This window comes from Polypterus senegalus, chromosome 7 (assembly GCF_016835505.1).
Source record: "Polypterus senegalus isolate Bchr_013 chromosome 7, ASM1683550v1, whole genome shotgun sequence".
In the NCBI taxonomy this organism is placed as follows: Eukaryota; Metazoa; Chordata; class Cladistia; order Polypteriformes; family Polypteridae; genus Polypterus; species Polypterus senegalus.
Window position 1 is genome coordinate 34123609 of NC_053160.1, and position 16324 is coordinate 34139932.

The 16324-nt window shown below is 36.0% G+C and overlaps 1 protein-coding gene across 2 annotated transcripts in view; it reads right to left on the minus strand.

The window, feature by feature from the left end:
• tnpo1 (transportin 1) overlaps window positions 1–16324 on the minus strand; it is a 157158-nt gene that overhangs the window by 77820 nt on the left and 63014 nt on the right. For both annotated transcript variants that reach the window (XR_005634296.1, XM_039758464.1), the window contains exons 5-7: window positions 16184–16290; window positions 10314–10447; window positions 1382–1463 (exon numbers count right to left, since the gene is read on the minus strand). Coding sequence is in view for 1 of the 2 variants with exons in the window: in XM_039758464.1 (XP_039614398.1) it covers window positions 1382–1463; window positions 10314–10447; window positions 16184–16290 (323 nt within the window). In the remaining variant the exon portion in view is untranslated. The remainder of the gene's footprint in view (window positions 1–1381; window positions 1464–10313; window positions 10448–16183; window positions 16291–16324) is intronic.

Genomic DNA, 16324 nt, shown 5'->3' on the forward strand with positions numbered 1-16324 from the left:
ATACTTTAAAAACTCACATTCACACTTGTTTATTAAATATTTTTGTAACAGTGAGTTATATTTGATAATAACAATGATAGCCCAGAGTAGGCTTTTAAAAAATAATTTCATCACAAACTGTCAATTAGCACATAGAGTTCCAGTCTTCAGGGCACTTATTCACCTTGCCACACAGCAAACTGGCTAGTTAAAACAAGCCTTAAATAAGCCCTCCCCCTTCCAGAGACCTAAAACATAGAAGCCCTGTGAAATAAAAGTAATGACAGATTTATTACTATTTGTAATACTTTTCTAACTTCCTGATGTAAGAAAAAACTGAAGCATCAGCACAAAAACAAACAGGTGCCAGTTGCATGGAGCCAGGATTTTAATAAAATGGAACAAGGCAGTTCCGTGCCACAGCTGCGTGCCACAGCTAATCAGTCCCCTAAAAACTGGAGTACTGTGAGCAAAATGATTATATATATATATATATATACTGTATATTTTTTTTTTAAACTTATTTCTAGTTTGAGACCATTTGTTCTATTTTGTTTTTGGTAATCTGTCCATCTGTGACTTTAATTGTTTGAGGCACAGTGGCTGGCACTGTTGCTTCACAGCTCAGGTCACATTTTTGCCCAAAATAACAATTCCAGCATAGTTGGCAGACACTTCCTTAAGCCCTCAGGGACATATAAAAGACAACTTCAGTTTCTCCTTTTGCATTTACTTCAATGCATTTTACGGAGTTCAGTGAAGTCCTTGAACATTTCCACGATTTCGCCATTCTCACAGCAAATTCAACTCTGCGGGGTTCATTCATGCCCAATATCTACCACATTACTAAAGCATGGCTTATTCATACAGAGCTATCCCTTTATTCTACTGATGGCTTTACCTATCTCCATAAATCACACATTATAGAACGAGAAGACTGATATTTTCTTAATTTATCAAACAGTCTAAATAATATTACATTATTTGAAGTCACAATGTTAGAAACTGAGTGAAATAGTTATATCAGGAATTCAAAACCCTCCTGGTTCTTTTTTTCTCTTATAAGTGAGTCAAAACAAAATAAAAAAAAAATGTTAACTTGGGTTTATCAAGAATAAATGCCATCCCTAAATTGGAAAGTTGTAAATTAAAGCATAACTGGGGAGCAACAAAAGTTTCACTCAGTATGTATAATTTTAAAGTTTTAGTCAAAGCAGTTAAACAGACCACAAAAACATTATGTGGAAGACTGTCTTTTTCTACAAGGCACACAAAATGTGCAATGATCTACCAAAAACCCCAGAGAACAAAGCAGATTATGAGAATCTAATATTTTTTGGTTGGTTTTAAGCAACATTTCAAATACATGGAACTTGCGACAGAAAGTAAATATCCAACTCACCTCAATAAAAGAGTCAATATGTAGCATGAGAGCCTGAGTTCTGCTAATGATAAATTGGTTGACACAAGCAACAGCATGAGACCTACAAAGGAATTACAAAATGGTTTAAAAATATGGATTTTTTTTTTTTACTTTGTTTACTTTTGTGTAAAACATATGTGCATTAAAATTCCCAAACCAAAAATCGCCCAGGCCTGAGATTGAAAAAGGTAGTGTGATCAGGAGACAACACTAAATGTGACTGAAGAAGGCAGGTTGTCTAATATCAGGATACAGAATTATGTAAGTTGACTATTCAGAAACAAATGTATATGTAAATAGATCTTTATTGTCATTGTCACTTTTACGAAGAAATGACAAAATTGAAGAAATGTAGTAGCAAAATATACTTTTAAAAATCCTAGTACTAAATTCCTACTGGAAGTATGTGTTATCTTACTTTAATACCAAGGGAGGTGCCAAAATGCACAACAGAACAAAACACAAGGTCAAACATAAAGTCCAAAACAACAAGAGCCATGTAATGTACCAATTATCAAAAATCCAACACAGAGATTGAAATATAGAAAGCAAAAATGTCATTGAGTTATCTAAATTTGACTCCCTCTAACGAACCTACAAAAAAACAGAACTTTTGTTTAATGAATCTACTTGCTGCACCACAATTTCGAATAAGGAGTGCATATTCAAGTAGAGCATACCAGTGACATTCAATCACAAGACTAGCAACAAAATGTCATCAGTATAAACAACACTGCAATGGTCACACAAAAATGGAAGAAAACAGCATTGCCCATAAGGAAAACCAAACAATAAGATTGTTTGCCATAATGACATGACCATCATAGTGTTATATTGAGGGGTACTTAATATTTACTAAATCTACAAAAAGAGCTATAGTAGTGATACCAAAAATCAGTTTAGAGCAATACAGTTTAGTGGGGAAGCAAAATGTATCCTTGTCTTCATAACTGGACATATCACTGGTATAAAATGATGGCACAACACATTTCAGGTGCTGTTAAGAAGGCTCATCAATGCCTTTACTCCATCAGACACTTGATGAAATTGTGACATCTCCATCTGTTCTCGTTAACATTTACAAGTGCACAGTGACATCTACCTTTACTGACTGCCTAGCATTCCGGCATGCAGCACCTGCTCAGCTCAAGATTGTAAAACACTTAAGATCAGAAGCGGTATAGTTCATTAATGGTATCAAGCAGCCTTCTATGCAGGACATCCATAGCACACGCTGCCTTAGAAAGGAAAACAGGATTGTTAGACATCAGCCTTTTTGCACTGTCACTTTTTTCACTACCCTCTTCTGAAAAAACGCATAGAACCATTCAACTTTAACACCAGTAGTTTCTGTCAGTTTCTATTCACAGACCATAAAGCTACCAAACAGCTAGTCATAACAACAAATGCTGCATGTATTATTGTGTATATTGTATATAAATGTTGCATTCTATGAATTTATTGTTGTGTACATCCTTTATTTGCTGTTGCATAACTGTCAATATTCTAAAAGAAATATGCAAGCATGGTATTCATTGTAGCATTAACATAGATCAAATTTGAAAATGAATAAAAATCTTGCCATAACCACTGAAAACATTCAAAGTAACAGTTTCAGCACTCATGTGGTGTAGAAAACCCAGCTCCTGGGACTAAAGGAGGTTGCAGTGACTGGCAATGATGTCAAGACCTTTGCTGGACTTCTTTTAAAATGTCAGAATCTCACAAGAACCTTTTCTCCTCCCTTGGAGAAAAAAAAAAAACACAAACACAAAAATGCTGTTTTACAGCATTTGTGCAATCTCAATATGCCAATCATTATTCAAAGACATTCTTGGCTTGAAAAATTGTAGATATTTGAGAAATTCTAAGACATTTGCTTGGGTGTGAATTTCCCCTTGGGATTAATAAAGTATCTATCTAATATTTGGACATGCGTCATGTGGACATCATTTAAAAAGCAAATACAAACCTTTTTTTTTTTTTTTAATAATTTATTTAAAAAAAAAAAAAAAACAACAACTTAAGAAAATTTTCCATGGCAAATTAATGTACACTATAATTGTGAAAAAATAACTAACCTGAAAAACTCCAAACTGGCTTGTTACAATATAAATGTGTTTGCATATCGGAATTTAAATTCACAACGAATACAGTAGTTTCCTCTTCAGTAGTACAAAGTTCATGTGTAATTTTTTTTCAAAGTATGATCTAGAATGAATTTTGAATGGGACATTTTGGCACGCTTTTTAATTTGGTTGGGAAGGGGGTGCACACAAAGTGTAGGCCATTCTTTAAAAATGTAAATTAATACCTCAACCCAATTTAAAACCTGTTCAAAATACCAAGTAACAAGTACAAGTAAACTCTCTATACAGCCTAAATCACAGCTGACAAAAATCAAATCTAAAAACATTTTTAAAAATGTCATCAATAAATAAATAAAGATTTTAAAATATTTAAAACTTTCAAATCAGATGTAAATGGACTTGCTCAATAAAAATCAAGTACCTTTAACAATGTCATTGAATTTTTCTACTCCTAAAAGGTACTACTCCTCTTTCTGAATAGCTGCCTTTCCTGTCTTTGAGCCAGTTATTACTTGTTAATCCTAGCTTTCAAAATGTTCTAACCCATTCTGGGTGTATGTTGACTTTTGTCGAAATTCAGGGATAGAGGATGGCAGTTGTAAACTGCGACAAAACTGTTACATTTTAGTTCGACTCTCTTTGATAGAAGGAAAGTTTCCTTCGTTGATTTGACCTTGATACCTTGAGAGTGCATGAGTAGCGAAGCGCAAACAACCTATATGGCATCAACATCAAAGCGAATGTACAAAGCAAAATACTCTGTGGATGATGCTTTGCGTATTATTGCTGACTTTTCGGACTCTGATTTTGATTCAAGTAATCTGAAGATGAAAGTCAAAAATGAAAGTGAGGTACCAGCATCAGCTGATTATGGTGCTGAACATGTTTGTGTAGCTGAAGGCCCTATGGCAATGATCACCTGGGAGGATCGCCACTTACGATAATCAGAAGTACAAACCGGATTGGGTCGCACTGCAACTGCCAACCCCCGCCCAACTGTAGCATGAAAACAGCCAGGCGACTGGCCTGCCACGCATTCCAACTGGCCGTCGTGTTGCCTCTTTACAGCCAATGCAACCAGAGACAACAGGCACCAACAAGCATCCACAAGACACAGCAACAGATGTTTTATGTTGATTTCAATTTAAACTGAATAAAATCATTCATGTCTTTGGCCATTTACTTAAAAAGTATGTGTGATTTATTGCATGGCAATAATTCCAGCAATAAGATTGTTGAGAAGCTCAACTTCTTGGAAAAAAAAAATCATTAAATAAGAAAGAGATTTATACTTTAAATTAGGAATATATTCTTTCATTATTAAATACAGTTTGAAATGTTTTCTCAATAGCCTCTTTGCTTCCATTCCTAGCCATCTGAAAGGCTCTCTGCATTCTCCGTTTACCATTTATCTCAATTTGGGAATTTCGGTGACTTGGAAATTATTTTAAAAATATTCCAAAATTATTAACACTCAGTAAATGGACTGGTCTTTTTTTTATATTAACAGGTTTTGAAGAACGTCCGTAACATTGTCAAAATTGACCTAGGCAATCAAACTGAAAGAAACAGCTATTTCATTATGTGCAGGAAAGTCTACTTCAGACATGGATGTGATATATTTAATCTAGTTAATGTTAAGAAAGTTATCTTGCACAGTTTACTATGTTGTGTTTATTTTTCTTCTAATTAAATTTCTTTTTTGTTGCAGGTTTCCACCTTCTCCATCATTTCCTCCCCCACACTATGCGACTCTTCAATTCCACTCGGCATTTTTAAAACGTTAACATTCTTCAAAGTTATTGTCTGTTTTTACCTGCATTTTTATTACTCTTTAATATTTTTTTGTATCAGTATGCTGCTGCTGGATTATGTGAATTTCCTCTTGGGATTTATAAAGTATCTATCAATCTATCTATCTACTTTTATGTGTGGTCCATGGGCTTGATCAACCATCTCCATACAGCTCGGTCCTGCACCACTGCCTCAGTCAAGCCATTTTCCTTCAGACCTTTTTTTTAGTTTATCCATCCACCTCTGCTTTGACCTTAGTCATTTTCTCTTTCGCTGAACTTCCATTTCAGTTACTCTTTTGCCCACATAATCATTGTCTCTCTTCATCACATGTCCATACCACCTCAACCTAATTTCCTGTACTAAGATAACTCTCCCAATTTTAATTGCCTCATTTCTTATCCTGTTTTTTTTTTTGGAACTCCACACATCCCTCTCAACATTCTCATTTCTGCCACATCTAAATACTTCTTCTGTGCTTCCTTTACTGCCCATGTCACAGCTCCATAAATCATTGCTGGTCTTACCACAGTCATAAAAACCTCACCTTTAACTTAATTTAATCATAATACATTTAATACATAATTTAATCTGGGGGGCAAAGAAGCTAAACTTGGTGCAGAAACAAAGCCTGGATAAACAGAGAGGGTTGGTGTCAGGAAGGGCATTCAGCAGTAAAACTTAGCCAAAACCTTCATCTTTCTATATAAATAAAAATGTAAATGTTCGTTTGTTCAAAATCTTAAATCTCCGAAAGTTCTTCACCGATTGCTTTGACATTTTGACACAACGTTGCATTCGAATACGCGCGTGTTTTTATATACCTACTATTATATAGATATCACACCTGTGACAGGTAAAAACATGCTTTTTTTGAAAAACAGCGCCATCTGTTGGACGTAAAAGCAACACACGTTATACTAAATATTTTACGATTCCATTTCAATGTTTCCGATTTACGATCCATTCCAACAGAGTTATGGGAGAAATATAAATTGCACATGGCTGAAGATATTTTTCCGTCGAATACACAAGGAAAATTCAAATAGGAACATGGATTTCACAGCAGTATTCTACAAAGAAGCGTTGATAATGATTGAAGATTTCTGCTTAGAAATCGCGAACAAAGTTCTCAATCAATTGGGAATGCCATCACCAAATCGATCTGCTGCTGCTTCGTTCGATGTAGAATTGTGTCGTGAACAAAATTACAACATGGGTAATCTTTTGTCATATGTGCAATCAAATATTCCTAAACTAACGCTTGAGCAAAAAGGCATTTACAATCAAATAATGCAAACTGTCAATAACGGGGTTGGAAAAATCATCTTCTTGGAACTGGTAAAACGTTCCTAATTAGATTGATTCTGGCAGCAATTCAATCCCAAAATGACATAGCCTTAGCTCTTGCATCGCCTGGAATAGCTCCGACATTGCTACCAGGTGGAAGAACTGCTCATTCCGCTTTGAAATTGCCATTGAACACGCAATTCATTGAAACTCCCACGTACAACATTTCCAAAGCATCCAGCATGAGAAAAGTATTGCAGAAATGCAAACTTATTGTTTGGGATGAATGCACAATGGCGCACAAAAAAAAAAAAAATCGCTTGAGGCTCTTGATCGATCATTGCAAGATTTGTGTGGAAACATCACACCATTTGGGAACACATTAATATTGCTTCCAGGAGATTTCAGGCAAACATTACCTGTAATTCCTTGATCGACACCAGCAGACAAAATAAATGCTTGCCTGAATTACTCTACCTTGTGGCGACAAGTAAAGACGTTAAAATTAACTACAAATATGCATGTCCAGCTGCAAAACGATCGATCAGCTGAGATATTCTCACATCAATTGCTGGAAATTGGAAACAGAAAGGTGTCGAGTTGATCTGACCTCAGGACGAATTTCATTGCCTCATAACTTCTGCAATTTTCTGACGTTAAAAGAAGAATTGGTTGAAAAATTATTTCCCAATATTCAATCCAATTATAAGAATCACGATTGGCTGAGTGAACGAGCCAAGAACAAAGACGTCTACGAACTTAACAATATTATTCAGTCTAACATTCAAACCGAGGCAGTCACATACAAGTCTGTTGACACTGTTGTGGAAGCACATGAAGAGGTTAATTATCCAACAGAATTTTTGAATTCACTCGATCTACCAGGCATGCCATTGCATGTACCGCAATTGAAAATCGGCGTCCCAATTATCATGTTGCGAAATGTCAACCAGCCAAAGCTGTGCAACGGCACACGGCTTGCATTAAAAAAATTAATGAGCAACGTCGTAGAAACAACAATCTTGACAGGACCTTTCAAAGGTGAAGATGTCCTCATTCCTTGCATTCCTATGATTCCAATGGATATGCTATTTCAATTTAAGAGACTGCAATTCCCAATTCGAATGACATTTGCAATCACCATCAACAAAGCTCAGGGCCAATCTTTAGAATTGTGCGGTTTAGATCTAGACAAAGATTGCTTCTCACATGGACAATTATATGTTGAGTGTTCTAGAGTCGGCAAACCAGACAATCTCTATATCTGTACACACAATGGAACAACAAAAAATATTGTATACCCACAAGCATTGTGACATTAAACATATTAGAAACGTGCGCTTTCTTTTCCATTTAACCAGACGCGTGGCTGGGTACAGCTAGTCATAAAATAAATCCAATCAGCAGGTTTTCACCTGCAATGGGTTATTATAGTTGCTCACTACATATGGCTATATTCTTTACTGATCTGGAGTAGACTATTAGCTGAATGCACAATGGGTCTGTTGTGTGTCATAATTATTTATATTGTAACTTCAAAACTTCCTAAGGTTGACTGAATGAGCATATTCATTTAAAGTATGGGATTTCAGAAATATAAAATGGGGCCCACAGCACAATGGTGCCACCATTTCCGATCTACATTCAGTACATTTATAATGCTCTAATATAGACCTGGCCATGATGATCTATCAGTATATTGCATTTCAACTTTATTGCGACCCTTCTCAGGATAAGTGAGTTTGAAGATGGATGGATGGATGGAATATGTACTGAATGTATGATAAAACAGAGTGTATACTGCTAGATGCTACTGAATCAGTGTGTACACTTGTTTGATTATGTTGTATTTTTTTCTTTTCTTCCACCTAAAAATGCATTTTAGAAACCTGCTTCCTTCATTAAAGAGTCTGTTTTTGTAGCATTGTTCACAAGCCAGGAACAAATGCTTGTGAATGGATATACAGAAAGGTTCCAGAATAGAGATGGCAGAAGAGGAGGTCTTACAAATGTCAGTGTGGAGTACAGGGGCTGCTAGAGAGTGGTATGACCAGTGTTTCCACTAAATACTACAGGTATGCAATGGACAGGAGTAGTAGTTTTAACATGACACAAAGGGGCAAGTGAACCAACAGAAGCCAAGAATGTCTTAAGTGCAGTCCAACAAAAAAAATACAGAGGTCAAAAAGGAGAAGAAGATCGTGCCAGGAGGCCTAGCCACCAGAAGGCACACACTTCTGGTTGGAACACCGAGGACAAAGATGTACCTCTAATTCATTTAGGAACAAGGGGGATGTCTGAGAAATCAGTCCCTTTAAAGACATCAAGAGTGAGCTGCCACAGTTCTAGAACTATGGAACAGAAAGACAATGATTTACACTGGATGTTAGTTGAGCGGTGAACAGGGGTATAAGACAGAGACACCAACATCAAAAGAGAGGGGTAGAAAATTAATTTTTTCTATGGGGTAATGTAATGGACAAGACGACTCTACACCAAGTGGGAGAGACAAGAGAATCAGGACTACTGGAAGTAAGCCCAGAGAGGCTATAGGGATTCTGTTTTTCTTCATTTGTTTAGGAACTTTGTTCTCTCCCAATGTTGATCACTTTATGTAAATTATTTTGTGCCACTTGTATTTACTTTTTCTCTTAAATGTATAATGGTGTATAGCACTGTTACGATGAGTCTACTCCTATTACATCTTGGAAAGATTCACTAGGTTACTACTCAATTAGTTAAAACTGAGTTAGTTTTCACTCTGAAAAAATTAACCATGATGTTTGCTGCAAAATTTCTATTCACTGTCTCTGTAACAAAGTGGGATTAACCAGTGTTTGTGTTAGCAGCCCATCACTCACCAACTAACTTTGTCTTTCACCAATATTCAACTGAAGATATTGCAGTGTTAAAAAGGTCTGCAGCTGGGCATTACATTTATTTCTAAATCTGACACATATTAGTACAAATATTTTGAACTCCTTGTCTTTACCGTGTGATGATTTTGGCACTCTGTTCACAGGATACTAAAATACAACAATTTGGGCATTAAAGAATGGCTCATTTGTATTTATTTAAAGTATACTGAAAGTGAATTATTTCTTTAGCCCCAAAACTGCAAATATCCCTAACCCCAAAAAAATACCTTTAAGTCAAGGAAGCTAAGCATTTTAAAAAGCTTATTCAGGAATCAACAGCAGTAACACGTATGAGTAGTATTTTTACTTATTACAAAAATAATGGCAACAAATTAAAACAATGTATCTGGTATTTCATATATGATACCTCCTATAATCATGGCCTTCTTCACCTTGGCCATTATAAAAGAAGCACTGGCACAGGGACAGTATGTCTTTAGAGAAAGCATTCAAGAAATGTACACTGGGTTTATTGTGTGTATAATTCTGTGCCTTGCACTTATATAACAGATTGTTTTTACTGCTTTGCACTGAGACTTCATGCTCTATAGAGCAAGTGGATTTACCTCTGGGGATCAGTAAAGTACTGAATTAATTCATTTAAGCTTACTGATCAACAAATTACATAACAGACTGTAATATTTGAATCTCTATGCATGGAAATTCACATTTACAGTAGACACCTTATTTCTCAATGGAAATCTTATTCCATTTAATTTTAAACTGGAGATATTTGGAATTTATGGATAAATCAATGCAAAAAATTTTTTAGTATGAAACAGTAGGCAAAAAAAACAACTTAAAAATAACTCATCTTACCTTATCTTCGGACTACTATGTTTAAAAAACTGCAAAAATTTGGGAATCATGATGTTGAGTGGTCGGTCAAGGATATCACTATCCAAAATTTCAGCAGAATCTTCACATATCTTCTGAAGGGCACCAAATGCTCCCTGTAAATATAATACAGAACTATTCAGGATGAAGTACTTGACTGAAAATTAGTGGTGCACTTTAGGAAGAGTTGGGTACAAATTCAGTGTCACATGAATGAACTGACACTTGAAAAACACAACATTCAAATATTTGCAATAGGCTATCCCCCCCCCCTCCTTTTTTTTAATAGATCACAACCTATTAAGAATATTATTGTATCTGAGAAAAGCACATTTTTCCCTTAATGTGGCTCGTAAATTAGTTTGATTTCATTGAAAACATCCTGACATTTCCGGTTTTCCAAGCATTCTGCTTATTCTGAATTAATTCATTACTATTTAGGAGCACGATAAAAAAAAAAAAAAAGTGTTGACCTTTTATATTTAGTTTACTTAAATCTGTAACTCCAAACGTCTCCCCACAACATCTGAATGGTTTTACTGTGAGTTACACATTTTTACTTTAAATGATTTAAAGGGGAACCATTTAAAGTCAACACTCATACAAAGCAAATGCAAAGAAACACTTCAATTTAAGAAGAAACTCATCTACACTGAAAGTATTTATTAATCGTTTCTCAAAATATGTAAGGATGAACTTTAAAGTAGGTATGAAGGATACAAAATATGTATTTTATTGATATCACCATTACTTCTTTACAGCAATGAACAGGCATCCTGTACTGAGTTGGTTCCTCCCTTGTGCCCAGTGCTGGTAGTACAGAACCCAGCCACCTATGACCCTGAACTGAAGTAAGTAGCCTGGAGAATGTTGTTTAAATTATAATTAGTATAAATGTACATACATGTAACCTCATTTGACAAATATCTGTATGTCACTATAACAAACAATATACAACAGTTTAATATTCCCTGTAACATTGAATAACATCTTTTAATGTTTCTTAACATTCACTTGCATCCTCTTGAGATTTCTATTCCACTCTTCAACTAAGAGCCACTTAAAAATGAAGGGTATAAGTTGAAGCTGGTATTACAGTGGGCTATAATACATTTTTCTGTCTGTTGAGAACGTTGTCTGTTTAAACTACAAGCTTTAATGTAAACTTCTAACTGCACATATCTATACAACAAAATCTTCATTACAAAACTGGCACATACTAACAAAACATACATTAATACAAAACTGGCTGTGTTCTTATCTCCCCATAATTTTCTTATGAAAGGTTACTCATTTACATCTATGCTACAGCTCTCATTGAATTCTTCTTTCAGAATCCAAATTTTCAGCTTTGCTTTCACAAACAGTTCTTTAATATTAGTTGTGGTTCAGGCACAATGATTTCAAAATGCAAGAATAAATGGTAAATCCTGCACTACATATTTACAGTTCTTACGTACACACAAATAAGAAAAGGAAATCTTTTACAATGTGAAACACCTGGCAAATGGCTGCCCAAAGAAACATTTTACTACAAGTACTAATAGCTATCAATCGCAAAACTTTCTGGGTACAACTTTTCTGTTAATGTGGTGAGGGGAGAGAATTTACAAACACCCTGTGAATGATCTGACCCGAAATGATAAAAAGATAACATAGTGAAAGAATTCAGAAACATTAAATTGTTCCAGCAACCACATATTGGGCATATTTGCCAATGCCAGGTATGAAATCAAACAAACAGTTTGCATCCAGACAATGATGGATAAAGATGAAAGATGTAAACCTGAAAAGATCAGCACAATGGATAGTGCCATTATCACAGTGTTAAGGATGAGGCAAGCAGCACTGTGAAGCAGCCAACAACAACAGTGGTTCTTAATCGACTGGCAAACAGTACAAGACAGATGAAGAAATGGGATGTAGGATACATTGGGCTTTAGTACATTTCGAAGTGTTGGGACAATAAGGATCCTCCAGATGACAGTAAACCAATTTGCTTTGTGTGTCCCAGAAGTAATTCTTATGTAGGTACTAGGGCCCTCAAATCACAAATGTTCCATCATCATAAGCTGAATATGCAAATATCTTGAAGGGCAGGCACTCCATTTCACATAACGCCTGAGGAGGCAAAGGTGGCTATGCAACCTGCAACCCCTACATCATTTGTACTGTACATGCAGAATAATTCCACAAAAGCATACAGTACATTGAATTTTACAATCCCAACAGATGTTGTAAAATAACACACATCTTTCGTACAAATTACATGATAATTCAGTTTTACTTCAATACTGAGTTAGAATTTGTCTTTATTAAAACAAAGATTCAGTTTTACTTTGAAGAAATTGAGAAAGCATTAAAAGAATGTTTAAAAGATAGAATTTAATTCCAGTTTAAGGAAGATGGAGCGAAGTGTAGGTGTGTGTCTGGGATCTTTTTAAACAATGCGTGATAGTGAAGTTAATACAGCCTTTTGAACAAAAATCTCAAAAGTAATTTGAATTACAAAGGCAAAAAAGTCAAACCCAAATAAAAACAGTGTGACCATAATCTATACTAATAAAAGGCAAAGCACGGACTGACTGACTCACTCACTGCTAATTCTCCAACTTCCCGTGTAGGTAGAAGGCTGAAATTTGGCAGGCTCATTCCCTACAGCTTACTTACAAAAGTTAAGCAGTTAAGGCTGAAATTCTACGCGTAATGGTCATAACTGAATCCTACTTACGTACATATATACAGCCATAGTCTGCAGCTTGGTCGCCGTGTGAGGCGAAGTTGCGTCCCCCATCACCACACCTCCCACGTAGTTGGCTGCCTGCCTATATTGCGTCCCCCATACCCACACCTCCCACGAAATAGAGTGCCTGCCCATATAAGGCCGTCCGTCAGCAGCAATCCAATAGACACGCTGCCGCTAAAAATTCGCAGGCAAATCAAAAATACTGGGAATGCCTGTTAAACATCTTAGATCCACAAGTAGCGATTTGGGTGGTGAAATGTCTATCGAGGTGATCACTGTAATATTTATATGTCATTGAAATGCATTATCAGGCATGGTTTAGGCACCTATGTCATCAGGAAGGCATCAGGAAGGCACCAGAAAAAGGGACCTCAAGGTTACTATTATGGAAGTTAATTTAGAGCACAGATGCCTTGAATCTAAGAGCTGTAATAAATAAAGTTCCCCTGCATACTTTAAAAGAAAGTCTTGCCATCATTTCATTTTTCACAATTTGTGAAAACAAGACATGGTGTCAGAATAGAGGACAGTCATGGATTTTGTTCCCTCGCCACGAATTGACTTGGATTCTCTTAACCTGCTGGGAGAATGGAAAAAAGTTCTGACAGCACGTGGAGCTCATGTTTTCTGGCCCGCTAAAAGGCAAAGACGAGAGTAAGAAATGCAGCTACCTGGGGGTGGAGGAAGAGACATTTTTAACACATGGACTCTCACCCAGGAGGAAGCCAAGGTACTGAAAACTTATTATGACCATTTTGAGACGTTTGTCATGCCTACGACGAATGCCACGAAAAGTGCCTGCTGACACTTTAGTATGCAAGCAATGGTATGTGCATTCTTGCTCCGATGTAGAAGGGAGCCGAGTTTACCTCTGTTACCATGCGTCTATGTGAAAAGATGCGGAGGTGTGGTGTAATTGGGCTCGTGAACGCGGCTGAGATAATAAAACTGACTAAAAAAAAACCAAAGCTAACCTTTACAAGTATCATAAATTACACCGGCTGTTACAGACTGAAATCAAATGTATGTTTTTATTCTAAAATAGTAAGACTAAGAGCAGTCTACTTCTCAAAACAAAGTGGTGCAGGATCGAACTCGCGACCTTTTGATTCCCAGTCGGCAGCTGATTCTATTGCGCCACGGAGGAAGCCATAATGAACGGGTGTCGCATGTTAAGGCGGCTTTTTGTTTCTGCAGTTATATATTTGAATAAAAGCGCAATTGTTGTGTTAGATTTGTAGCTTTTGTGAAAGTATGTTTGATACTTCAGGCTTCATACATTATATAGTTTATGCCTACATTTTGTCATCTACTAGTAGAATATAAAAAACGTTTCTGTTTTAACAGTGTGTTTACACAGATTACTGTAGAAACGGAACAGACATGAAATGTGTGTGTTCCAAACAACAATCTATTTCCAGTCTAAAACTCCACTTCACTCCCAGAAAATCAATCAAGGCATGAGCTGGGAGAAGTTTGTGTACGTTCTAAGTCGGTTGGGGGATGGAATAGCCGGCTGCTTGCAGCCTGATTTTTATCAGCACATTTAGATGACAAAAGACGCTGGTGGAGAGCTGTGAACGATTTTAAGAAGCGATTTAAGGTGGGACGGATTTACGATTTTTTTCGTAGGCTCTGGTAATTCTAGTGTTAAATTAAGTTCATAGACATGCTGCCACTAAATATTCGCAGGCAAATCCACAACTTAATACAGTACCAGGAATGACTGTTAAACATATTAGATTCACGAGTACCGATTTGGGTAGTGAACACTTCGATGAATGAAACCTGTTATCTTTACAACGGTTGACAAACACGGAATGTAATGTGAAAGCAATACATCCTCCAAATACAAACCTGATTGAAAGAAATGATAATCAAATCCTTGATGACAGCAACACTCATAACAGTCGCAAAACAATTACAATGACAATCATGTTACGTTATTTTTAAAATGTTTTCTTTTTCATAATTTCTTTAACACACTACTTCTCCGCTGCGAAGCGCGGGTATTTTGCTAGTGTGTCATAAAATGTATTGCCATATCCTGGATATACATGTCAATTTTTTCATTGCTTCTCCTTAACATTCCCATTAAAATGAAGACTTCTGCAAACAAGTATGTTAATTGAACCTTTACCTTAATTGTAACTGAATGTAAGATGACCCATCATAATATGCCTTTTTGATACTGGGAAGAGAACCAAAATGTGAGAAACACAGACTTGGGCATATGTATGTTTTACACAACAAGCACTAAAAGTATCGGGATCCACCCAAACTATAAGTGCTCTCATTTATGGCCACTACACCAGTAAAAACATTACAAACTTTGTGGCAGTAAGTGGTAAGTGCTTAAGTGGCAAAGTCTCATAATCTTAAAAAGAATTATTTTCAATAACCATAGGCCTCTACTGGCAGGTTCATTAGTTTCACAGTGCCTAAGTAAGGCATGTAGCAACTTATGTTCAGCAGTTAAAAAAAGTATGTTCACTGCTATTAGTTATTTCCTCCTTATTAAAATACTGAAAAGGCATGAGGGCATTATCATTGTACTTTCTAAATGGTAAATTTCTTCATGGGCTTAGAACTTAATAGTAATTAGTAATGTGTTTATGTTTTTCCAAGAAGTAATGCCACTGCAATTTGAGTGAAGTAATTAGTTATATGTAAAGGATTGCTTTCTCTGAGTAATTGCCATGAATCTGCTTATAATGGTTAAGATAGCAGTAGGGGATATTTAAAAAAGGAGAAAAAAAAAAAAAGCATTGTGTCTACTCAACAGACTTTAAAAAAGGAGATGGATGGAATGTACTTCATAACTTCACCTTTCTATATTATGGGGAAAATTATTTCTCTAGCTGTAATATTTATCCTCATATGATTGAAATAACTTTAACAGTGGGAAGTGAAAGCCATATTATAGGAACAGAATATTTTTCTAAGCCATACATAGGTTTTCCTCTGTTTACACAGGTTAATCTTTCATAATTCAGACATGTCTTTTACATTAATTGGAAACTTATTTCTGGTGTATACTTTTGAAGGGTGGGTTGCAGCCTTATACTTTCCCAAATATTAGTTCGAAAAGGCTTCAACTGTTTACCTCACATGTGTTATAATCTTCAGAATCCAGTAGCCCACATAGCTTTGGCAAAAGATCTGGCCAGTTCTGTAGATCTCCTTTGGATGCAATGGTAGTTATCAAAATACCTGGAGAAAAACAAAATCGAGCAAACAGGAAATA